Here is a 26,688-nt window from a genome sequence, read left to right on the forward strand (position 1 = left end):
ATCGCATGTTCAATTAGAAGCAGGAAAAGACGAGAACCAGCAAGGTAAGTGTTTTGATGCCTGTTTTATAGGTAAAGGAACTGAGTGAGTCACGTTGAAAGCAGGAATTTCATCCACAGCTGGTTGATCAAGTGTCACTGGAGGCAGAGCCCCAAGACAGGCCGGGCAGACGATGCATGGATGGCCCGCGTCCCGCGGCTCACCCTCCCTCTCTCTTCCAGGCTCCAGATGCTGGAGGCCATCTGCAAGCACTGGGAGGGGCCCATCAGCCTGGCCCTCTACCTGTCAGACGCCGAGGCCCAGCAGTTCCTCCGCTACGCACAGGGCTCCGAGGTGCTTATGAGCCGCCACAACGTGGGTTACCACATCGTGTACAAGGAGGGCCAGTTCTACCCTGTGAACCTGCTGCGCAACGTGGCCATGAAGCACATCAGCACTCCCTACATGTTCCTGTCTGACATTGACTTCCTGCCCATGTATGGGCTCTATGAGTACCTCAGGTAAGGACCTGCAGGGGCCTGGCCATCAGGCCAGAAGGCATCTAGGGCCATGCGGTGCCAGGACCAGAAGGCCCTTAGGGTCATCATCTAGTCCCAACAGGTTTCTTGTCCAGATGGGGCAGCGGAGACCCAGAAAGGGGAAGGGACCTGCCCACAGCCACCCAGCAATAGAGTTCTCAGTTGAACAGACTGAAACCTGAGTTTGCAGAAGGAAATGTTGATGGCAGAGCTTGGCCCAGGGAACATCTCTTTTTGTCTGCCAGTCTATTGCTTTTTCTGTAGCATCTATGAAAACATACCCTCCTCAGGCGGGCGTGATGGCTCACGCCTGTAATCTTAGCACTTTGGGAGGCTGAGGCAGGCGGATCACGAGGTCAGGAGTTCGAGACCATCCTGGCCAACATGGTGAAACCCCCCCTCTCTACTAAAAATATCAAAAAAATTAGCTGGGCTTGGTGGCACGTGCCCGTAATCCCAGCTACTTGGGAAGCTGAGGCAGGAGAATCACTTGAACCAGGGAGTCGGAGGTTGCAGTGAACCAAGATTGCTCCACTGCACTCCAGCCTGGAGACAGAGCAAGACTCCATCTCAAAAAATAATAATATTAAATAAGAGAAAACATACCCTCCTTCTTCTGGTTTTGGACCAGACAACCTTCATATAACCCAAGAAAGTCTTTTAAACAAATCTAAGTGATGATGATGCCTAGTGCTTATGGAAGTGTTTGCTGTGCTCTAGGCACTGTTCTGAGTGCTTGACAGGTAGGATCTCATTTCCTCCCCCAAAGTCCCTGCCATGGGTAGTATTATCACCTTCCTTTTCTAAATGGGGAACTGTGGGACCGAGACCAGGAGCCGTTGGCCTGGAGTTACTCATCTAGTAAAGGGAAGCTGGGGTGGAAACAGCCAGTCTGACTGCAGGGCCAAGTGCATAAGCACCATCACAACTGCTTCTGTGAATCTCCAGTGTCCCTTTCCAGCTCCCCCCACATCGTGGGACGGGGTGTCAGCAGCTGGAGAAAGCACTCGGCTAATGGAAGGCTTAGATGGCTGTGTGAAGAGTGCGTTTATTACAGAATAGTACACAGTTCGGACTGATAGGAGCCATGGAAGTCATATGGCCCAAAGGTCCCATTTCACACATGAGAAAACTAAAGTCACACGGTATCATGATCCAATGACGTTAAAAAAAATCCTTTATTTACTGTCATCAGTCAGCATGAATTATGCCTATACCGAGTGAGTACCTGCCTGGATCCAGGTATTATGAGAGGTGATTTGCATATATCATCCCACTGGTTCTAGACATCGAACCCCAGAGGCATGTATAGCTACCTGCATTCTACAGGGAGGAAGAGTGGGGCTCAGAGAAGCAAAATAACAGTTCAAGTCCAGAGAGCTCGCGCCAGGGTGTGAACCAGCATCTGCAGCCCCAGGTCTGCCGGTCATGCTGCTACACATTGTTGGGCTGCGCTGGGGTTTCTATTTGTCCCAAACCAGGCAGGGTCTGATTTATTTCTCTCTTGTTCTCTTGCTTTCCCTCCCTCCCTCTGACTCTTTGTCTCTTAGTATCTTTCTCTTACTACCTCTGTCTCTTTCTCTCTTAAAAGAGCTTCTAGGAGTCTTTAAACCTTCAGTAGGGAAGCCAAAGCATAGGTTTAGCCTGCGTACCCTCCGTGCCCTGCGCTGTCTGGAGCAAGGTTAGGCAGCCTGTGTTCTCTCTCCAGCTTCTGAGTCCATGTCCTTCCAGGGACATCTCCAGGTTTCCTAGTGTTAATCCCTCCCCCGGGGCGGGAGGAGTCCCTACCAGACTCTGTTAAAAACAGTAGGGTGAGTAACCCCTAGGCAGCATGACCCTGAATCAGGGATGGGAGGTGCTGGGGTACCCAGCACCATGAGCCTCAACCCCTGACCCGCCAGGCTGCAGAAACGGAGCGCTCCCTCCAGCCCCAGCACCTGTGCCAGTGCCTGCTGGGTCTTGGAATCCAGTGTGTGGAGCCAGGGTGCCCCCATGTGGCCAGATGGGGCTTGCAGCCTCTGAGCCCTGCAGATTCTGAAACTTGGGCAGCTTGGGGGGGATGACAGGCTCCCAAGGGAAGACAGACGATGGAAGTGAGTGCCACCCTAGACCAAGAAAAGAGGCTTCAGGATTGGACCCCTGCCCACCCTCCACCCCTCGGGGACTCTTCCTTCGCTCCAGCCAATTGCAAGTGAGCTGGCCCCATATGAGTCTGTGGTCTCTACTTTCCCTGTGCAAGGACTGTTTAATTATTTGACCTCGTGGGCATCATGTTTTAAAAAACAATACGTATGAACAGCCTGGGTTTTTTTTGTCTTCCTATGTTTTATTGATTAAAGACATCTTTAATCACTGCTAAAGACGTGTTTAATTCACTGCTAATCCAGACCCTACTTGATGTGAGGTAACTAGTGTGCCCTTCTACTTAGCATTTGCTTAATGCAGAATCACTTGAGGTGGTAGTTAGCCTTAGCCACCTTATCACAAGAAGGTATGTGGTTCCCCTCAGGGGTTTTGAAATATTGCAAATTGCTTTTAAAACTTTATTACCTTCTTCCCAGACTTTTCCCAAGAATGCTGAGTACAATTCAATAGAGAGACCAGAGCCCTGGTCTCAGGAAGCCAGTCATCTCTGCACACAATTGTGCAATTATTGCTTTAGGGAGGCAGGGAAGGTTACTAGATATTCATATTTTTCAAGAGGAGTTGGGAATCTGGATTTTCATATAAAATGTTTTTTTTAATGTTGGCAACTAATTTTTAAAAATTGTTTTTAGATGATGATTTGGAGCAAAAAAATCGTTTCAAATGCTGTTGAGGCCGACCAACTATGTCTTCAGGCTGCCTTGACCCCTCACACCCCCACCCCAAACTACCAGAGTGTAACCTCTGACCTAGGCAATTCCTAGGCGCCAAAGTATTTATGAGAATCAATGAGGAATGTCATTCTCTCGGAAGCCCCAAATAAGCAGGCACTGTTTTTTTCATATGAAGGAATCATATCAACTTACCCTTGGTTTCAGGGACATTTTTTCTGGTGAGTAGACGGATTCGTTTCTGACCCAGACGTTACCAGTGGATGCTCTTTGTGCACACCATAGCATCACTGGTGTGAGTTGAGGTTAAGGGTACTGTTTGCTGTGGCAGCTGAGGACTCCAACGAAGCCCCCAGACCCTTCTAGAAACTGACTTCCTCAGCACTGATCTCCCACAAAATTCTGTACCCAACCTCTGTCAAGATATTAATATCGGCCAGGTGCAGTGGCTAACACCTGTAACCCAGCATTTTGGGAGGCTGAGGTGGGAGAATCGCTTGAGCCCAGGAATTCGAGACCAGCCTGACCAATATAGTGAGACCCGATCTCTACAAAAAATTTCAAAAATTGGCCGGGCACGGTGGCTCACGCCTGTAATCCCAGTACTTTGTGAGGCCGAGGCGGGTGGATCATGAGGTCAGAAGATCGAGACCATCCTAGCCAACATGGTGAAACCCCATCTCTACTAAAATACCAAAAATTAGCTGGGCATGGTGGTGCACACCTGTAGTCCCAGCTGCTCGGGAGGCTGAGGCAGGGGAATCGCTTGAACCCTGGAAGGCGGAGGTTGCAGTGAGCCGAGATCGCGCCACTGCACTCCAGCCTGGCAACAGAGTGAGACTCCATCTCCAAAAGAGAAGAGAAGAGAAGAGAAGAGAAGAAAAGAAGAGAAAAGAAAAGAAAAGAAAAGAAATTGCTGAGCATTGTGGAGCACGCCTGTGGTTTCAGCTCCTCGGGAGGTTGAGACAGGAGTGTCGCCTGAGCCCAGATAGTTGAAGCTAGAATGAGCCATGATTGTGCCACTGCACTGCATCCTGAACAGCAGAGCAACACCCTATCTCAAAAAAACACATTTTTTAATTATTAAAAATGATGACAGTTACAAGTTACTGAGCCCTTACCATGCGCCAGAAACCCTGCCAGCTGCACTCGGTCACTACCTCTGTTCTTCACACTGCTGTTTAAGGTAACTACCATTACAAGTGACCAAACTGAGGCCCCAGAGAGGTTAAATGTTAACATTAGAGGAAGAGGAAAGCAGCCTTCCTCTATGCCAGCCTGCTCATTCTGTCGAAGGGGCCAGGTTACTCCCAAACCCCCAAGGTACCAAAGCAGGCTGACCAGCAGCCCTCGGCTTGTACCCCCAAACACTGATTTATATCACCTTTTTTGGGGTTCTACTTGGTTACCAAAAAAAGTTCAGCATGTTAGCTCTTTGAGCAGTTGCTTAGCAACCAGCTAATATTACAGCCAAAACAAACGGATCAATTGGAAAATAATGGAATCAGCTGTATGCATGGACAATATAGCTGCAGCGTTCCACTAAAATCTCCTTCCAGCCCCTTCATCTACTTCTTCTGAAGAATGAGCTCCTGGATGTTCAGCTTTCACTCTTGATCTCGGAAACGTCAGGCGAAAGTCAGCGGGGCATGGCAGAAGTTGCGCAGGCTTGCCTTTGAAACCAGGTTCCACAACACTAATCGAGGGCGTGACTTGGAGCTGCTTGCTTCATCTCCCCATTCTTTCACTTCCTCGATTAATATAGGAGCTAATGATAGCCTCCTGTGGGGCTATGGCGGGTGCCCAGCGGGAGTTCATTTTCTGCCCCTTGGCCTATTCAGTATTGGACGTCTGTACTAGGCCCCTGCCCCAACCCAACCCTTGCCATTGCAAACTCTGCCACCTTCTGTGCAGCCTGGGTAGCTTCATGTGACCATCTCAATTTTTTGTCTTTCTGAAAATGAGAAACTATATTGATACCCATTCTTTCAAAAACTGTGTAGTGAGCATCTACTGTGTGCCAGGCAGTATGCTGCATTGCAGGTGATGTTGCTGTCTCTGGGGGTCATTCAGACCTGCTTTTCAGTGCAGAGGACTCGCGCCCGGCCCTCACCTGGCTAATTTTTTTGTATTTTTCAGTAGAGACGGGGTTTTGCCATGCTGGCCAGGCTGGTCTCAAACTCCTGACCTCAAGTGATCTGCCCACCTCTGCCTCTCAAAGTTCTGGGATTACAGGTGTGAACCACCACGCCCAGCCCCCTTCTTGAGGACAAATATAGCACACCGGGTAGAGACTGTATTCTGATGCCGTGGAGGAATGTCAGATTTCTGTTCGATTCTTTTCTCCCCAGCTACCTACCCCCTTACATTTTCCCTGGCATATCATGGCTGTTCTGTAAATACTTGTTGAATGAGTGCAGACATGTGAACAAAGCCAGGTAGAGGTGGCACCAGGCGAAGCTGACTGGCTGCCTGCCCAGAGACATTACCAGGTGACATTTCCTTGGGCCCATTCATTGTCTTTGCTATATCTATAACATTTAACATTTATTGAGCACTTACTATGCGCCAAGCACTGTTATGAGCCCTTTCACCTGTATTTTACCATTAAGGCTCACCACAATTCATCCTACAAATGAGGATGTTCAGGCTAAGTAACATGCCCAAGGGCACAGCAGTACTAAAAGGATAACTGGCGGGCTGGGCGCAGTGGCTCATGCCTGTAGTCCCAGCACATTGGGAGGCCGAGTTGGGCAGATCACCTGAGGTTGGGAGTTCAAGACGAGCCTGACCAACATGGAGAAACCCCGTCTCAACTAAAAATACAAAAATTAGCTGGACATGGTGGTGCATGCCTATAATCCCAGCTACTCAGGAAGCTGAGGCAGGAAAATCACTTGAACCTGGGAGGTGGAGATTGCGGTGAGCCGAGGTCACGCCATTGCACTCCAGCCTGGGCAACAAGAGAGAAACTCCATCTCAAAAAAAAAAAAAAAAAAAAAAAAAGGATAACTGGCTCATCTTAGGCTTATCCATAGGTGTTCTATGCTTAGCCTGTTTATTGATCCACTTGCCCGATAGGCCCATTTTATCTTCATCGTAATGGCCATGACCATCATCGTGGCTTGTATTTGCCAAATGTATCCTATACACTAGGGAACTATTTTAATCTTTGCACCAGATAATCCATGTAGTTCTTACAAAGTCACACAGCACAGGTGCTAATACAGTCCCCAGCTCACAGAGGAGAAAACTGTGGCACAAAGATGTGATGTGTTCAAGAGTATGAGCTGGTGAGTGTCATGCAGGTTTCTTTATCTCCTCCCATCCCCTTTTAATATAACTTTCACAGGAGTCCCTGGGAACTTGTATGAGAACCACATGGATTTCTTACAACTCAGGTTTGATTAAACAGTGGGCTCTCTGACATTTGATGCTGCAGAACAGGGCTGTGGAAACCCAGGGCTCTGAGAGCTGACAAGTCTGGTTCTCTCCCAGCATTCTGACAGCAGCCCCAGTGCCTTCAGCCCTGCGATTCCCAATAGTTTGTCACTTGTCAGCATTGGCCTCAGCCATTTATTGTGACACCACAAAGAAGTCAGCACAGGCATTTCTGTTACAGGCGTGGAAACTTGAGCAGCAGAGATGGGGAATTCCCCAACCCCTGCCCGAGGAGTAGGGGCCGCAAGAGGTCCCAAATGGTTACCAGCATCCAGTGGGCTGAAAGGCAGTCATCCTGGTGAGAACAGGAGAGAGTAGAAAGATGCCTTCAGAGTTATGGGATGGGCTTCTTGAGATAAGGCTAATAGGAGTGGTCATTAGTGCTAAATGCAGAGATAATTCAAACAAGTTGAGAATGGATAAATCTGTTAGACTTGACAGTGAGGGGACATTGCTGACTTTGGCCAGATCCACAGAGTCAAAGACAGATTATAATAGTTTGAGAAATTCATGGGTGGTAATGAAAGGAAATAGTCAGTATGGGAGGCTCAGTATAAGCCAGTGACATGTAGGATCAGTACGCATGTTCCCAATCTCATAATACTCTTTGTTTTCTGACCTCCGCCCCACTTTGCTCCTTCAAGGTGGAATCTGCCATGTGGATGAGATTGCATTTAAGGAGCATAGGTACACAGATCGTTGCCTCCTGCCTTCTCCCTTTTGTCCATTCCTAACCACTCTCCCACTACTGCCTTGACCCGTGAACTCAAAGAAGTTCATTGTTCCAGTTGCAAGGCTGGGAAGACAGATTCAATCACTGCATTAACAGACTTGGTCCCAATACATCTTGTGGTTATTGATCTTTTCTGCTTAATTTTAAGCTGGTGCAGACTTCATTAATCACATTATATGATGATAGCAATAACTACTAGCTGTGTGGTACTCGTTAATCTCTCAGAACTTTAATATCTTTATCATTAAACTGAAAATACGAGTATGTAAGTCATAGGTTGCACTGATTAAGAGAAGTGATGCATATAAAGCACTTAGCATGGGGCTTGATACTCAATGCATGTAAGCATTTATTATCATTTATCAACCACCTACAATATACTAGGCATGTGCTAAGAAATTCAGTTTCTCCAATCCTGTATGCTTTCTCGTTATCAGAGCTTTGCAAATAACCTGGAACACCCTTTCCTGACTGGCTAACTCCTGCTTCTTGATTGGAACACATCTCAGTGATGAGAAGTCTTCCATGACTCTACACACAGAGAGGAGTATGCTTCTGTCTTCCTCCCTCCCTACACTGTGAGCTATGCATGGACAAAGTTATATCTGTTCATTTAGCTCTGTGCCCAATATGTAGATGTTGGCTTCATTAATATTCATTAATTGATGAATATATTATCTTAGTTCTCTTAATCACCAAGTCCATAAAGCATTTATTATTATCAAGATAAGGAAACAAAAGCCCGGGGTGTTAAGAAAATGGCCCATGATTGCACAGTTAGTGAAGTGGTGAAATTAAGATGGAATCTACATCATCTGATTAAAAAGATCATGCTCTTTTTTTCTAACATGTTCAGTCTCCCTTAAAACTGGCATGCCATGAGAGATTCCCAGCCCTCAGGTGTGTTGAAGATAATTTCAGTTGGATCCTCTTGAAATATCAGACTCTGTGGCTCCAATCCCATATGTCAGGCACACAGCTGGAATTGAGGAGCAGCTGGGCATGGGCTCTCCTGTTTATCCCATTCCCTGCTCTCCCCCCTCCCTTTTGTCTCATCAACACGGAAGCCTGGCATCCACTGCCATTGAGCATCCTGCTCTCTCCCCACCAGCCTGCACCATTATCCACATCACTGGCCTGGCCCTGCAGCTGCTTGAGGTTGCCCCCCAAACCCCCCAGTATAGAAAGACACAAAAAAGAGATAATTCCAGAATCCTTTGTCCCTGTTTAAACTCAACTGTGCTCTCTCCTTTTCTTAACCTCAGTGATGGATTATTTTTCTAATTTTGTTTTCTTGAAGATGACATCAAATCGGGTTTGTAATATGTCCTAGTTCGTTTTGTGGTGCTATAACAGAATACTGGAGACTGGGTAATTTTTAAAGAATAGAAATTTATTCCCCATGGTTCTAGAGGCTGGGAAGTCTGAGAACAAACTTGGTGGCAGATTCGTTGTCTGGGAGGGCTGCTCTCTGCTGCCAAGATGGTTCTTGGTGGGTTTTGTTTGTTTGTTTGTTTGTTTGTGTTTGTTTTGTTTTGAGACAGAGTCTCACTCTGTCACTCAGACTGGAGTGCAGTGGCACAATCTCAGCTCATTGCAACCTCCACCTCCCTGGTTCCGCTCACTGCGACCTCTGCCTCCCAGGTTCAAGCAATTCTCTTGCCTCAGTCACCTGAATAGCTGGGATTACAGGCATGCGCCACCATGCCTGGCAAATTTTGTATTTTTAGTAGAGACGGGGTTTCACCATGTTGGTCAGGCTGGTCTCAAACTCCTGACCTCAGGTGATCCACCCGTCTCGGCCTCCCAAAGTGCTGGGATTACAGGCGTGAGCCACCACACCTAGCTGGGAAGGGAACTTCTAAATGGCCATGGCCCTCACACCCACCTACTTGACTGGGGCCCTAGATGCTAGCAGTCAAGGAAGATGCCACCAGTGACCTCCATGTTGCCAAACCCAGCCGCCAGCCCCCAGCTCTCATCTCATTTGACTTCTCAGCCGCCTCCAACTGCCGGTGACTCCTCCATGGCACACGTTTTATTTTCTCCTGGCTTTTAGGTGCTCATCGCAATCTCTTTGTGGTTCTTCAATCTTCTTGGTTCCTCCCAGGAGTTCCCATTGCTGGCTCCTCTTCTTGTTCTACCTGACTCTCATTTTATAGATATTCCATGTTACAGATATGGAAATTGCAGAACCAAGAGATTAATTAAGTAGTTAGCCAGGATGCAAACCCGAGCAGCCTGCCTCTAGAATGTGCGAGCAGGTGAAGTTGTCAGAACTAGGCAGTGCACGGCATTTCCTTATGTCTTCCGAGACACTTTCCCATTCTCTTCATGCCAGGAACCTGGGCTGTCTCCCTGGTTACAGGGACCTGCCTCTAGAGGAAAGGATGGAGTTAAAAAGAGAGAATGAGATGGAGGGAGGGAGGTGTGTATGTATGTGAAAGAGATCAACAGCCAGGGTCAGGTTGAGGATTGGTAATTCCACGCCACCGTAGCACCAGGGAAACCCATCCAGTTAATACTCTGCCCTTCCATCCATGCTGTTTCTTTGGTTTACGCAGAACCCAGGCAAGCCCACCATCTGCACCCACCCTTACCCCTTCATTTGGCATAGGAAGCCTCACTGCTCACTCACATCCCCTCCCCTGCTCGCCAGTTTTGCCAGATTGGAGCAAAAGAGGATACGAACTACCCATATACTTGAGTGAGCTGAGAGGAGGGGCTCGGGGGAAAAAGATACACAGAAGAGGAAGCTGGGGGCGGTGGGCGCGGGGGGGGCTTTGGAAGATAACTTTTATCAAATTCACAGTTTCCCCACTGGTTAGCTCTGCCAGGCTGGAAGAGGTGAATTTACTCCGTGGGCAACATCTGAATTGTTTTTGACACAAAGAGGGACTCAGAGGGCTGGCTAGAGACCGAGATCTCATAAGTTCTGTTTCTGTAGATGAGCAAGCAGAAGTCTGCCCTGGTTGTAAGTAGCATGTCGACTTCTGTGAATCCTCCTTCACTCTCACCCATTCTCTTGCCTTGAACGCACCAGTAGGCTCAGCTGTGACAGGGGAAGGGGACTTGTTTGTTAATGAGTTAATTCTAAGTCAGGCACTGGTTTGGGCTCTAGAGCCCTGAGAGATGAGAGATAAGCCTTTATTATCTCCATTTACAGATGGGGAACCTGTGGTTGGGAGAGGTTGCAGAATGTGCCCGAAGTCAGGAGAGAGAGGAGCAGTCAGGTTTGGAAGCTGCTGCTGTCTGGCTTCAAGTCACTTATGTTCACAGGGCTTCCCATTGTATCAGCAAGGTTCTGAGTTATTTAGATTGTTTTAAGAACTCCTTGGTCCAGCTGGGTGCGGTGGCTCATGCGTGTAATCCCAGCACTTTGGGAGGCCGAGGCGGGCGGATCATGAGGTCAGGAGATCGAGACCATCCTGGCTAACACAGTGAAAATCTGTCTCTAGTAAAAATACAAAAAATTAGCTGGGCGTGGTGGCGGGCACCTGTAGTCCCAGCTACTTGGGAGGCTGAGGCAGGAGAATGGTGTGAACCCAGGAGGCAGAGCTTGCAGTGAGCCGAAATTGCACCACTGCACTCCAGCCTGGGCAACAGAACGCGACTCTGTCTAAAATAATAATAATAATAATAATAATAATAATAATTCCTTGATCCAATATACTATAGTAGGTTTGTGAATGTTCTTGCAAGTGTCTTGGACAAGACAAGGGCAACAAAACTTTGAACCTGTGCATAGGCAGGGACTAGAGCTGGTCTGCAAAGAGGAGTCAGACCATAAGGAAGTGACTATGTCAGCTCAGGCCCATGTAGGGGACAAGAACAGAGTGGCAGTCCAAGAAGAGCTTGGTATCATTGAATGATGAGGAGAAATCTGGACCAGGTCGGAATCAGGACACTTTTTTTTTTAAGTAAGCTACCTGGTATTAATTTCTGTTGCTTGCAACTAAACAACCCTAAGCAATATATTACAAGACCCCCAGTAGACAGACCCAGTAAGCAGCATGTCTTAACCAGCACAGCTCTCAGGGGTCTCCAGAGACACAGAGCCAATAGGAGATGTATATAGTATATCCTATAGATAGTAATATATGTATCAATATGTAGAGCTAGGTAGTGATATGTGTATTGATAGATCCATAGAGCTTAAGGGCTTAAGGGATTGGCTCACACTGTTGTGGGGTTGGCAAGTGTGAAATTCACAGAGCAGGCCAGCAGGCTGGAAACTGAGGCAGGATTTCTGTGTTACTGTCCTAAGGCAGTATTCCATCTTTTCTGGGAAAGCACAGTTTTTGTTCTTAAGGCCTTCAAGTGATCAGATGAGGCCCACCCACATTATCAAGGGAAATCTCCTTTCCTTAAGGGTAACTGATTTTACATGTTAGCTATTAGGTTGGTGCAAATGTAATTGCAGTTTAACACATCTATGAAACACTTGCACAACAGTGTCTAGACTAGTATGTGACCCAGTAACTGGGCACCATAGCCTGGGCCATCTGATACAGAAAAGGAACCATCATAGGCATCATGTACCCCGTGCTTAATGTGCCAGGCATTGTAGCAAGCCCTTCCACAAGCACTGTGCTTATCCTCATCAACATATTTTACAAGTGCGTCAACTCCAGGACTCAAAATAGTGAAAGTGATTTGCCCAAGAAGACAGCCTAGTAGAGTCAGAGCTAGACGCCTGGTCTGATGACCACTACACCTGACTGTCCTCCAAAGCTTCCATCTTAATAATCTCCATTTAGCAATCTAAAGAATAATGGAGTGACCCAAAGTCACTCAGCTTCTCAGGGTGAGCCGAGAACTCAGGTCTCCTGGCTCTTCGCCCACCTTTCTCGCTCATCGTCCTGCCCCGCTGTTCCTGGAAGACTCTGCACTCCATCCTCTGCAGGACTCACTTTCCAGAGAACTAATGGCTGCAAATTGTTGACCCCTAGGACAGCAAGCCCCATCCAGGGTAAGATGTACTAACAGAACACAGAGCAGAAAGACCCAGGCTGCCGTTACCTTCTCAATAAACAGATGAGCTCAGAGTTTGTACCACGAAGCCTCGTTTGTTGCTGAAACAACTTCATAATGAGACCCTTTCAGGACATTGGTATTGAAACCTCCTTGAACTGACTCTGAAATAGATCTATCTGGTGACAGATCCATCTTTGTGGCAGTTTGTATTTTAGTGAGATGAAAGGGGGTTTGCAGAAAGCACTCTGGAATCTGGTGCTATCTATGCAGAGGGAGATAAGGCTTGCTAGGACTGTAATTGTGAGGCATGCTGCTTACTGAGTCTGTCTGCTTTGGGTCTTCCAGTATATTGGTCAGGGTTGTTTAGTTGCAGGCAACAGAAACTAATACCAGGTAGCTTAAGTAAAATAAAAACAAATCAAAGAAAAACAAAGCAAATAATGGATGGGTTATCTTATAGAATCAAACTAGGACTTGGAAAACCAACACATAAGACTGCAGTTAACCAGGGCAGCTCTGGGCCCCTCTGCAGCAGTTCAGAAGTCTTTAGAGCATGGTCTGTCATCACCGAAAGTCAATTCTGTGCTTTCCCAGTCTCTATTTCTATTCAAATTTCCAAGAGTAAGAAACTGATGTGCTCAGCCTGGGTCAAGTATCTAAGCCTAAACAACCTGCCCTTGCCAGGGGTGCAGGTAGGGCAGGCAGAGAGCTCTGAGAGCTTGCTTCTATGTATAGGGGCAGGTTGCCCCCATAGAAAGGGGAATTATTTTCTAGCAGGAATTAATCTCCAAGAAGCAGCTCCTATAGCAACTGATAATAATAGTAACTTGAGCCTTATATAGATACAAACATCCATGTTTGTAGATCTCTGTATCCGTCGCGTATATACGTGCATGTGTCTTTATATTTTGCCCATTCCCTTTATAGTTCTGCCCTCGCAGCCTTCTATTCTGTTTCTATAGCATTGTATTCTAAAATAATCAGCCACAAATGCAATCTGGGGCCCCAGTTTAGAGAGATTTGTCCTTAGGCTTCTCGCATCTTGAGACGTTTATATGAATGTAAGCACCATGCGGGCAGAGACTTTGCTTGTTCTTTTCACCCTGTATCTTCAAGTGCCTGGCACATCATAGGTGCTGGGTGATTGCTGAATGGGTAGCAACCACCCACCAATACTGGGACACCTTTCCCCCTGCCCCAGGGATTCCAAGGGCTTTGCTGCCTTGGCCCAAGTATATTCTTTAGATCCATATATCCCACCCCCAATACCCAGAATCAATAGATAAGGTACCCACCTCTCTAGGGGGAAAGGTAAAGAGCCTAGCTCTGCCTGTATCTAATAGAGGATTGATACAAAAGAGAGTGCTAGCTGACACTAGTTGCCTGGCCACAGAGGAGAGAATCATGGATGTTTGAAAACTAACACTGTTCAGACAGACAAAGCAGGGGAAGAATCCAGGCCAGGACAGGCTGACTCAAACCTCTGGCCCTCAGACTGGCTAAGTAGAGCTCGCCCACACTCTATATCTTGCTGTCATCCTTTATGAACCTCCTCTGGAATAGTGGTGAGAGAGCTATATATTATTTAGTATATAGTTAACATGAGCACTGTAGTAAAGAGTGAACTGCAGATGATATTCAGAGGGTTCCAAAATGAACTTCCAGCCCATCCCAACCACCCCCTCTCTACTGGGAGCTGGTGAGATCCATTAACCAAGGATGATTTTAGGAAACTGTCCTTATTCTGACCTGATCCAGGTTCCCCCTCATCATTCAATGATACTAAGCCCTGCTGATGTCCTGTGTCCTTCTGGGACTGTCACCCTGTTTTGTCCCATTCAGGCGTGGGCTAACTTAGTCACTTCCTTATGGTATGATTCCTCTTTGCACGCTAGCTCTAGTCCCTGCTAATGCACAGGCTCAACGTCTGGTTGAGTGAAGTGACTTTAATAATACAGCAATGGAGGACAGGTTTGGGTTTTTTTGGGGTTTTTTTGTTTGTTTTTTTGAGACAGAGTCTCGCTGTGTCACCCATGGTGGAACACAGTGGCGTGCAATCTCAGCTCACTGCAACCTCCACCTCCCAGGTTCAAGCGATTCTCCTGCCTCAGCCTCCTGAATAGCTGGGACTACCAGCACCCCCCACCATGCCCGGCTAATTTTTGTATTTTTAGTAGAGACAGGGTTACACCACATTGGCCAGGCTGGTCTCGAACTCCTGACCTTGTGATCCGCCTGCCTAAGCCTCCCAAAGTGCTGGGATTACAGGCGTGAGCCACCGTGCCTGGCCTTCAGTGGACAGTTTTATGGCCACGGAGGACTGCTGCTTTCAGTGGTTTTTCAAAATGCCTTACAATGCCTACCTTTTCCCCAGGAAAGGCTACTTTCTCTATTTCAGAGATGGAAACAGACAGCCATGATGACCTTGAGACCCAAAGGTCAGTGTCCAAGCAGGAGCCAGAATGAATTCCTAGGTCCTGGCCAAGAGAGATCACAGAATGTCCAAGCCAGGGAGTCGTGATAGCACTGCAGTATAATAGTGACCACTTGTCACAGCATGCCTGCCCCGGCCAGATGTGCCAAGTGGCAGTATATGACCTTGTTTGGTGTACAGGAGGTAGATGTTATTGCCATCATTTTAGGGATGAGGAGCTAAATTGCTTTCCCAGGATGGCAGGACTCATAAAGTGACCTTGCCAGGGTTCAAATCCAGTCTGTGTTTATTAAAAGCCTCATACTGGCCGGGCGCAGTGGCGCACACCTGTAATCCCAGCACTTTGGGAGGCCGAGGCAAGCGGATCACGAGGTCAAGAGATCAAGACCACCCTGCCAACATGGTGAAACCCCATCTCTACTAAAAATACAAAAATTAGCTGGGCGTGGTGGCGTGCGCCTGTAGTCCCAGCTACTCAGGAGACTGAGGCAGGAGAATCACTTGAACCCGGGAGGCTGAGGTTTCAGTGAGCCGAGATCGCACCACTGCATTCCAGCCTGGGTGACAGAGCAAGACTCCGTCTCCAAAAAACAAAAAGCCTCATGCCATATGGCACTAGATGCTTGGCCATGTATGGCCCTCCATGAGCCTTTCTCCCTTTCTAAGTGACAGCCACAGAGCTGGGAAAAGGCAGACAAACCCAGGCGTGCAGGATCAGGTCTCAGAGGAGCAGAGTGGAAGGCCAGGCACTAAGGCAAGACTTTGGAGAACCTTCCCCCAAGGGGGTTACCAGAGCTCTGTCTTACCAGCACTGGCTGCCTAGGGTGGCTCTGGCTACTTTAAAGGCTTGGAGTCTGGAGAATTCAAGGAGTTGAGGAGTCACTGAAAGGGAACCTGAAAGTGCCCAGTTTGGTGATTCTCTCATCGGCTCTCCATCCACCTGCTCTGGTGCGGCCAGAGGTGCAGTCGGAGTGATTGACCAGCCCAGGGAACCAAGCAGGCTGGGCTGTAACCCCTGTGGTCCTTTGAAGCCTTCCTTCTGTGCCTGACTCTGGCAGGAGCACACACTGAAAACGTGTGGGAGGTTCTCCCAGCCCCTCAGTCTGGTCTGCCCTCTGTTTATTCTCCAGGAAGACCAAGCTCTCTGCCTCGGGGACAGCAGATCCTGTTCCACGCTGGGTTCCCCAAGTGTTTAGCAACATGCTTTGCCTCCCAAGGCTCCCCATCTTTTCTCTTTTCTTTTCTTTCTATCCTTCTTTTTCTTTCTTTTCCTTCTTTTCTTTCTTTTCTTTCCTTTTTCTTTCTTTTCTTTCCTTTCCTTTCTTTTCTTTTCTTTTCTTTCTCTTTCTCTTTCTCTTTCTACCCCCCCCCTTTTTTTTTGACAGAATCTATCTCTGTCGCCCAAGCTGGAATGCAGTGGCATGATCTCAGCTCATTGCAACCTCTGCCTCCCGGGCTCCAGCAATTGTCGTGCCTCAGCCTCCCAAGTAGCTGGGACTACAGGTGTGCGCCGCGACTCCCCGCCAATTTGTTTGTATTTTTAGTGGAGACAGGATTTCACCATGTTGGCCAGCTGGTCTCGAACTCCTGAACTCAAGTGATCCGCCTGCCTCGGCCTCTCAAAGGCTGGGATTACAGACGTGAGCCATGGCACCCAGCCCAGTTTCCCCATCTTTAATTTAGAGGATGATCTGAGCTTTCTTTCCCACACTTCCCTGGGCCAATGACCACCCCGCCTTCACGGAGGAAAGACCTTGGCCTGGTGTCACAGGGACTCTGTCTCTCTGCCTGTCCCCTCTTTTCAGGAAGTCTGTCATCCAGCTCGACCTTGCCAACACCAAGAAAGCAATGATTGTCCCCGCGTTCGAGACACTGCGCTACCGGCTGTCCTTCCCCAAGTCGAAAGCGGAGTTGCTGTCAATGCTGGACATGGGGACCCTCTTCACATTCAGGTGAGTGGCTCTAGCTGCTGAACTCTGGAGGTGCTCGAAGGCCTTCGTTCTCCTGGGAAACCCAGATGCCAAAGCTATTGATCCGGAAGTTTGTTGCTCGCCTTAGTCCATTGTGAGGCCAGGAAAGCACCGCTTTCTCCAGACGACGTCCTTGTAATCTCCCTCCTCTCCCCGTGCCGGTACGTGCTATGTACTTTTTTGTGCATGGATAATAGACGTTATGTGTTCAGATGGAAGGGCAGGCATATTTGGAGGGTGGAAGGGTAGGAAGGTTTAGCTTATTTCTGTTTGTCCTTTTTTCTAAACTCAGTTTAGGTTCCTGCTCCCATCTCCTGGTGCCGAGTTCTCTCTTTTGTGTGCTTGTCCATTCATTCATCTGGTAGGTGGGTTTCATTCCATTAGCACCATGGTGCTGGTTTTCCTTTTTCTTTGTGGTATGAGTGGTCTGTTCTCTGAGCCCCTGAGGCCTGGGGGATGTGTAGCCGTTGTGTCAACAACTTCAAGTCATCAAGGTGACCCAGCACATGTGGTAGCCAGCTCTCCTGTTGCCCAAGTGACCGTCGCAAACAGAACCCTGATTTTCCTTCTTTCCCAGGTCCCTGAGTACCGCAGGAACATTACAAGAGAGCTGCCCTGTCACCTGTCCCCAGTGTCCCAGGAGTCTGTGCCACCGCACAGGTGTGAACAGGTTCCATGTCCTGGGGACAGGTGGCAGCATTACATGTAGTGATCCAGGGCAAAGTAGGTGGCCTGCTGGGTGCCATAACTGAGCAGTCTGAAGAGAGGGCTGGTGCTTCTGCCTGCGCCAGGTGTTTGCTTGTGTGTGTTTGTTTGTTTGTTCGTTTGTTTGTTTTTGAGACAGAGCTTCGCTCTTGTTGCCCAGGCTGGAGTGCAATGGCGTGGTCTCGGCTCACTGCGACCTCCGCCTCCCGGGTTCAAGCAATTCTCCTGCCTCGGTCACCTGACTAGCTGGGATTACAGGCATACGCCACCATGCCTGGCAAATTTTGTATTTTTTAGTAGAGACGGGGTTTCTCCACGTTGGTCAGGCTGGTCTCGAACTCCTGACCTCAGGTGATCCACCCGCCTCGGCCTCCCAAAGTGCTGGGATTACAGGCCTAAGCCACCGCGCCCGGCCCTGCTCCAGTTTTAAAGTGAGGCCACCATTGTGAATGATGCCAGAATGGCCAATACTTCCTTGAGGCTAAAAAGCATACCTTTCTAGACCATCGGAATTTTATTGAAAACACTATAGTCTTAATAACTTGGGTTTTCATACCACGATTAAGTTTCTAGAAATTTCTAGAAAGTTTCCTCAAACTTTATCTTGTGAAAATAACTTTATGAGATGGGTTGTTCATTCAACAATTCAGAGGCTATCATTTTTCACATTTTATACAGATGAAGAAACTGAGGAGTGGAGAGGTCCCAGTAGAGCCAGGACTCAAAGTCCAGGCTTCTTCCTCTATCCAGAATTCTGGAAAGTGACCTGGAAGAGTTAGTAACCCCCCACCCAACCCAAGCCTTCCTTCTTTTCTGAAAGAAATAACTACCACTTATTGCATGCTTAGCATGTGCCAGGCACTGTGATTACATATTTAATTCTCACGATAAATCTATGTGACAGATACTATTATCCCCATTGCATGGATAATGAAACTGAGGCTCGGAGAAGTTTAATAACTGGCCCAATGACACACAGCCAATAAATAGCAGAGCCTGGATTCGTCCCAGGTCTGAGGAACCTGTGTTCTTAGTCAGAATACCATCTGGCTACTGATTGAGTCCTGGATTTTTTTTTTTTTTTAACCAGGGTTTAAAGATGCGGGGTAAAAACTTGCTCCTCGAAATTGAAACTTGCAGACCAAACCTTAATCTAAGTCTCCCATGGATGCCATAGTCTGATGGCTGAGCACCTGACACATTTCCAAGGCATCCTTCCCGCCATCTTCATACCACAGTGAATCGAGAACTCATTTCACAGCCACATTTGTGGCCACAAGAGCTGGGATGTGGCCTGCTGTGTCCATGATTGCTGCTCTGGCCAGCAGTTTGCAAGCCATCATGCCAAGTGCTAAATTACAGCCCTTGTCTCTGAGAAATTGCTATTGTCACCTGCTCTCAAAATAACAAACTCTTCAGCCTCTGAGCAGCCTAAATCTACTCCCTACCACACCTGCAATGAGGAAACATCCACACCCCACAAGTCCTCTAGGGCGGTGGCTCCAGAATGTGGTCCCTGGACCAGTAGCTTCAGCATCACTTAGGAACTTGTTGGAAATGCAGAGGCTCAACCCCAGCCCAAACCTCCTGCATCAGAAACTCTGGAGTTGGAACCAGTCTTCCAGATCATTCTAATGCATACTCAGGTTTGAGAACCACTGCTGAAAGCAAAGTGCCCCAAATACCTTCTCCCCAGTAGCATCCTGTAAGGTATACCTAGGAAACCTCTCTCATCTTCCCATCCCTGTTTTAGCGGGGAAGGAGGCTACCTGGCATTGCTAGCCTCAGACAGCAAGACTCAAAGTCCGGTGTCTACTGGCCTGGCAATCGGTCATTCACAGGCTGGGGCTTGTTTTAACGAGAGGTTCATTGTAACTTGACTGCACCCTGTGCTGCCCAGCCTTTCAGCAGGCTGTCAGTGTCTAGGCTGAACTGATCAAAGCTGCCTCCTCAGCCAGATGACTAGAACTGACCCAGCTGTCCCTACAATAGAGTACAATGGCGCCGTCTCCCCTGTTGTTTTTTCTTCCTTTTCACATTATAATTGTCCAAGAGTTTAGAGTCTGAAGATGGATGACCAATAACATGGCTGTCAATATCACTGAGAGCAAGACCACCAGGAATTGACATCATATCTGGGAAGCAAACAAGGAGAAATAATAAAGAGAATTTTCTCTCTCTTTTTTTTTTTTGAGGAATTACCATATATCAGAAATTACTCTGAGTACTGTATGTGAATTAAGTCACATAATCATCACAAATCTATGAAGTAGATATTGCTATGTACGTTTTGCCAAGAGAAGGAAACAAAGGTGCCAAGTAGTTAATGTACCCATACCTGTTGAATGACAGAATTCGAACCCAGGCAGGCAGCCTCCAGAACCATTGTTTTTAACCACTTTGTTAAACTAGTATTTATTGAATTCCTCTTAGATGCCGATACTGTGCCAGGCTCTTTACGTTTTCTCATTTAAGCTCTTTGGCAGTTCAACCAGATAGGTATTATTTTCCCCAGTTGACACAAAAGGAAATTAACGCCTAATTAAAGCATTTTGTTCTGCAAGGCGTTCAGCTCCTAAGTGACAGAGGTGGGATTTGAACCCTGGCCTGATGGCTCCATTGTGCTGTGCTTTAAACTTCATACAAGTTCACGGCCATCAGCTGTGCTGTGCCAGTTCTGTCAAAGACATCAGGTGTCAAGACTGCCCGTTCAGCAAGTTCACAAATGGAAAAGTAACTGCCTAATTTTTGGATCATACCTGAGATTGACATCTCCCGCAATATGCCTTTTCCACACTCCATGAAAATGGCATTGCTTCACCTTTCATTTTTCTTCCATTTAAGTGGCTTTGGTTTTGATGGAAGTTGCTGTGTTGATGGAGCTGAAGTTCAAGTTCCTGCCCTCCCCTAGCCTGGCCGTCTCACCCAACAGCACAACTTGATCAAAGCCCACCCATTGGCCAGTGCCTGTTCAGCCACACTGGCCAGTTCCCTGAGGGTTTGGGGGGAGTCCAGCCTCAGTGGTAGAAAAGCAAAAGAAGGAAGCAGCTGCATTCCCTGCCAGAAAGTGTCCCATTGGCCACACGGAACACTCACTCTCACTTAGCGCCTCCCTTGCTTCGGAGAGCCTGCCCGCAGGATGAGATGGAACCCAGACTTCCACTTCCTCTCTCCCTGCAGCTAAGCTTTTGGGTTCCCACCCTTCTGTCTTGTTTTCATTTCATGAAGTTTTTCTTTCCAGCTCTGGATACTCCTTTTCTTAACTCTTCTCTTGGGCCCCGTCTACTCCTTCACTAGACACCCAGCTTCCTGCCGTCTCTCTGTAGCTTCCAGAGGCATATTGCCATCCCACACATGGGCCCGTCTCAGGTGCCTCTCATGTTGTTAGGTTACTCATTCATTCACTCAGTTTAGTGCACAATTGTTGAGTACTCGTTCAACAGGCCAGGAAGTGTGGGGGACAGGGACATATAAGAGAGGTGACCCAGCCAGCCATGGTGGCTCACGCCTGTAATCCCAGCACTGTGGGAGGCCAAGACAGGCAAATCATGAGGTCAAGAGACGGAGACCATCCATCTGCAGTTCTCCTCTTCCCAGATCACTGGTGGTTAGCAGAATTTCTCTCCTTTCATTCCTAGGCCTAAGGTCCCATTTTCCTGCTGGCTTTTGGCCAGGGACTGCTCTCCTAGAGTCTAGTTAATTTGCCACATGGCCCCCATAGGCAGCTCCCAACATAGCTCCTTGCTTTCTTCCAGACCCAGGTCTAAAGGGTCACATGATTCAATCATCTCCCATTTTCACACAAAGTAAAGTGGTGAGTAACCTTATTTATATCTACAACAATCCCTTCTGCCATATAATGTACCATAATCCCAGGAGCGATCACATACATACTCACAGGTTCTGCCCCAAGGGGAGAGCATTGGACAGGGTGAGAGTCATGAGGGACCATCTGATACTCCTACCACAGTGGCCTCTGGCAGCAATCACTACACAAGCTGACCTGCAGTCAATTCCCAAAAAATGACATGGAGCCCTCCAAGAGTTCCTTTTCATAGTGAGAATCTCCTCGTTAGTGAAGTGTGCAGATAGCAGAAGGAATTAGAGTTTCCTATAGCTGCTGCAGCAAAATACTACAAACTGGATGGCCTAACACAATAGAAATTTATTCTCTCACAATTCTGGAGGCCAGAAGTCCAAGATCAAGCTGTCGGCAGGTCCATGCTTCTTCCCTGAGGTCCTAGGCCTCTTTCTGGTGATTGCCAGCAGTGTTTGGCAATCTTTGATTTATAGATGCACCCGTCATTCCAATCTCTCCCGATGTCTATACATGGTATTCTTGCTGTGTGTCTCTGTGTCCAAATTTTCCCCTTCTTATAAGGACAACAAATATTGGATTAGTGCCCACCCCAATCCACTGTGATCTCATCATAACCTCATTATATCTGCAAAGATCCTGATTCCAAATAGGTCCCATTCACAGGTACCGGGGGTTAGGACTTCAACAGAGCTTTTGGGAGGGAGACAATTCAACTCACCCAAGGACTACATCAGTGTACACCCCTTCTTCCTCTACATCGGCTGCATTTGGAGAGCTTGGCTTCCTTCCCTCCACCCAGTGGCTTTTCTCCGTGTGTCTCAGGTACCATGTCTGGACGAAAGGCCACGCACCCACAAACTTCGCCAAGTGGCGGACCGCCACCACGCCTTACCGGGTCGAGTGGGAGGCCGATTTTGAGCCGTATGTTGTCGTGAGACGTGACTGCCCAGAGTATGACCGGAGGTTTGTAGGCTTTGGCTGGAACAAAGTGGCTCATATCATGGAGCTGGATGTGCAGGTGAGAAGAACGGAGCATCCACCTGGTGCGGTCGACGGGGGAGAGGCCTAGATCCTAGAGCTTAGGGGATCCTTGGAGACAAGAAAGCAGAGAGCTAAGAGGGAACAAGATATGCTCAAGGACCAGTTGTAGTACTGATCCTCGGGCTCTTGATCCCAAACCATTACGCCTTCCTCAACCCTTGGGTGAGAGTTGGGTTCTTGGCCAGGACCCAGGTAAACGTGAGTTTCCTGTGACAAACCATTTCACCTCCTCATCCTCACCCAACCTGATGATGAAGACAAGCAAATGTGACCATTCATCACTTGGTCTTTGAGTCACGTAACAGACACGAAGCATCCTTAGAGTTCCATATACACGACAAAGCATGCTGCCAAGCTGCAGCTAATTATTCCACCCTTTACTAAAAGATTTATAGATGCATCCATCATTACTAAAAGAGTGGTGACTTTGAGACTGTTTAATCACGAATTCATTCATCCAACTGATACGTATTGAGCTCCTACTTCAAAGTATGAATCTTCTACAGAATTCTAGTAGGTGAAACCAAGGATTAGCATGCTTTTTCTGTAAAGGACCAGATAGTAAGTGTTTTGAGCTTTATGGGACCTACAGGTCTCCTTTTCAACTACTTAACTCTGCCATTGTAGTTCAGTCTTAGACAGTCTTTAAACAAATGGGTGTGGCTGTTTCAATAAAACTTTATTTACAAAAACATGAAATGGACCAGACATGCTCCAATTTTTCAGCCCCTGTGTTAAACAAACAAAAGCAAAACTGCTCTGGTTAAATTAGAAGAAGGATTCCTCGGTCCTCCAGCCCCAGCCTTTTTTTTTTTTTTCTTTTTTTTTTGTATGCCCTTCTCCAAGACCTCTCCTCCTGGTGCACAGTGCAAAGATTTTTCAACAAGAGCACCTCCAATTCAGAAAAAGCGAAGGTTGGATACTGAGCGCTGGCCGTTCATGAGAATCACCAGGAGAACTTTCCTTCCAATAGTTCCAATACGTTTGAGAGCAGTCCCAGGTGATTGAGAAGCATTAGGGTTGAGAACCACTGATGCAGATAGAAGGTTCTAGAATCATGTCCATATTTAACAACAGAAAGCAGGGCTGTCAGTATCCATATTTTCTATAATACTTTGAATGAGCAGAGTGCTACTCACAGACAACAGTGTTCAGTCAGCCTCAGCTTCTGCTTAAGAGGAATGTCATGTTCATGTGTCCAGCAGTGCTGTGAGATGAATTGGTTCAAAGAAAGTTAATTTTTCCAGCCATGAGACCTGGACTTTGTTTGTTTTGGACAGTTTTGACAGAATTCTTGAAAATACGTTGCATATTTTCTCTTTTTTTTGCGAATAGCATGTCCCAAACATACTCTTAACCTTTTCCAGTACCTTAAGGAAATAATGAGTGCACACCTACCAGGTAATAACACCTACACCCATGGGGCTAGTGCGGTTGGTGGGGCTCCTTGTCCCTCCATTAAATGTCCCAGACAGTTCAGCTCTGGGAGATCTTACATTTTCTTTTGATGGTTTTTCTCACTCATTCCTCACCAGCAACTGTCTTTTCTTGCTGCTGTTGTATTGTTCTACCTATAACAGCCACCTTTCCCCATCCCAGTTTTCCCTGAGTTTATTCTTATCCGCTCTGGGCTGGGAAACTAGATAACAAAAGCTTATCAGACAATATGTCCAAAATGAGAGTAAATATATCTGAGTGAAAGTGTGCTGAGTTCTCCTCTAAGCGATATGACCTAAATCTGGGTCACCTGTTTTGGCTATTCAGAGGCCTTTTATTTTTGGCCTGAGTATTAAGCTGTATTCTGCCAAGTTGAGGATACTGGGTGACAGTGTGACCTGCAATAAGGATGTGTCAGGGAGAGGTTTGTTCTTGGTGAGCTTAGGTCCAGCGAAACATTTGTTTTTATTTCATCGTGTCTCTCATTTTTTTTGTGCCTTCTTTTGCACTCATCTGTTGAGGCTGTCAGGTCGCGTCAAGTCCTATGAGGAATCATAAACAGATGTCAGTTAATCGAGCAAGACGATATCCCATGGCGTGTGTCATCCTAGAGTGTCCACTGGGTGTGAGCTCACATCTATTTATCAAGAAACCTTTTCAAGGCTATGAGCTCGTCTCAGCACTGTTTATACAGTATTGGCTTCCCCGTCCTGGTCATCATTCAAGGATATTATTACTTTCACCTTATAGATGAGAACATGAAGGCTCGGAGAAGCCATTTTCCTGGTCCCAGGTCATGGAAACAGCCCTGAATTGCCCCACTCCAAAGCTATCGTGCTGTCCATGTGCCACCTGCTTGTGGGTGCCATTATCAAGTCATTCATTCACTAGCCATTCAGTCACTTGCTTGGGCCTTCATCATGCATGACCCCGGGCTCTGGCAGGTTCTCACGCTGCTCTTGTCTTCTTCCAGGAGTATGAGTTCATTGTGCTGCCCAACGCCTACATGATCCACATGCCTCATGCCCCCAGCTTCGACATTACCAAGTTCCGTTCCAACAAGCAATACCGCATCTGTCTCAAAACCCTCAAGGAAGAGTTTCAGCAGGACATGTCCCGCCGCTACGGCTTTGCTGCCCTGAAGTATCTCACAGCTGAGAACAACAGCTAGCACCAAGAAGCCCACCACTAGGGGGAGACATGCTGTAGGGGAAGTGCCACTCGCTGTTTGGAGCCCAGCCTTCAAATTCAAAATTGAGCCGTGCTTTTTTGGTTTGTTTTTATTTATCTCTTTGGCCCAGCCAAGCTGCCCTCACTACAGAGACCTTGGACAAGGATCCAGCCAGTCCCTCTCTGCCCCACAACCCTGCATTCCCAGAGGTTAGATATGCGGCCCACCTAGATGAGTCTCTTCAAGAATGAGAAATCAAGGGGTGACAGGAAGTAAAAGGGTTATCATCTTACAGCAAAGCCACAAGATCAAGGCAGGGCTTTAGGAGGTTCTGGTTGCTTTTTAATAATTATGCTTCCCATCATAACTGGGCAGAAAGGGAAGTCAGGGTGCTAGGGGTTATTCATCCCAGGAAATAGAAGTGAAATTGTCTTTATTAAGTGGAAACTGTCCCCTTTGCCCTGCAATGTAGCTGGGCATTCAAACGGAGGGCAAACCGATGATCTGAACCAACCACTTGGAAAAATCTGATGGGGATATTGTAGCCAGAGGGTCCTGGAGGTGGGGTTGATGGGTTTCCTTATCCCCAAAGTCACTCCTGTTTTGTTTTTATTTGTTTTTCTTTGGGGGTTTTGTTTATTTTGGGGACTGGCAATCCAGAATAGAAAATCTGATCCTTTGAGGCTCTAAAGGAAGATCAGCTGCCTCTACCAACCACCCTCTATCAGCAGTGGCCCAGGAAGGAGGTCAAGCATCTTTGGCCAATATTTAAACATGGGCAGCTTCCTTCAGGATGATCACCGAGGCTCCCGTGACTTTGAACTCCCTACTCTCCAGAATCCAGGGGCTACGATGGGGACTGCGGAATTACGAGGGCTGACTGTTTTACACCGGTCACATTTTCTATTGGCAGTGACTGATTCATGGGAAAAGGCTTTGAAGGAACTATTTCAGTGCACATGCAAGGTACGAACCTCTCAGGCCTTTAGAAGAACTTTAATAATTCATGCAAGCCCAGTTCTGGAGATTCACCTATCCATCTGGAGACCTACAGGAAGAACGTGATTGGGTTCCTCTGGTTCTTGCCTGCTTCACTGTGGATGGGAAGAGGTGACAACCTCAGTCTCCCTTTGGGACCTGTCCAAGGGTAGGCAACCACCTTCACCTTCACACAGATTGAGGAGACACTGGACTTTTTACCCATTTTCTTTAATCTTCAATATTAATGTTGTGTTTACATTGATGAGAACAAGAGTTAATGCCCTACCCTCTGCTGGGCTGTTTGTATTGAGTTGCAATGTGACCAGCGAAAGCTGCATTTAATAAATGAAAGTACAGACTGTTTCTTCCCCTTTCCCCTCCCACTCTTGCAAGAAGCTACTGAGGCACACCTTGACATAGAGAGCTAAATTGCAGTGGATAAACGGCAACTTCACACTTTCTGTTCCCCCATTCTATTTTTCTCATCATTTGAACTTTAACCTTTTTTTCCCCTTGTGCCTGAAGTTAGATCCCACTCTGTCTCTAACTCAAACCATCTTCAAGTTTTCTATTCAGCATCTTTCTCAACACTGGAGCCAGGTGTTGTCTTCGACCAGATGTGGGCTAAGAGGGTAAATCCTGGT

The 26,688-nt window shown here is 47.4% G+C and overlaps 1 protein-coding gene across 2 annotated transcripts in view; it reads left to right on the forward strand.

Moving 5' to 3' along the window:
- LARGE1 (LARGE xylosyl- and glucuronyltransferase 1) overlaps positions 1-26,407 on the forward strand; it is a 645,394-nt gene extending 618,987 nt beyond the window's left edge. For both annotated transcript variants that reach the window (XM_030815681.1, XM_030815680.1), the window contains exons 12-15: positions 222-500; positions 16,725-16,871; positions 22,237-22,432; positions 24,866-26,407. In XM_030815681.1, coding sequence (XP_030671541.1) covers positions 222-500; positions 16,725-16,871; positions 22,237-22,432; positions 24,866-25,063 — 820 coding nt within the window. In that variant the 3' untranslated portion in view covers positions 25,064-26,407. The remainder of the gene's footprint in view (positions 1-221; positions 501-16,724; positions 16,872-22,236; positions 22,433-24,865) is intronic.
- Positions 26,408-26,688: the final 281 nt, after the last annotated feature.

This window comes from Nomascus leucogenys, chromosome 7b (genome assembly GCF_006542625.1).
Source record: "Nomascus leucogenys isolate Asia chromosome 7b, Asia_NLE_v1, whole genome shotgun sequence".
NCBI lineage: Eukaryota > Metazoa > Chordata > Mammalia > Primates > Hylobatidae > Nomascus > Nomascus leucogenys.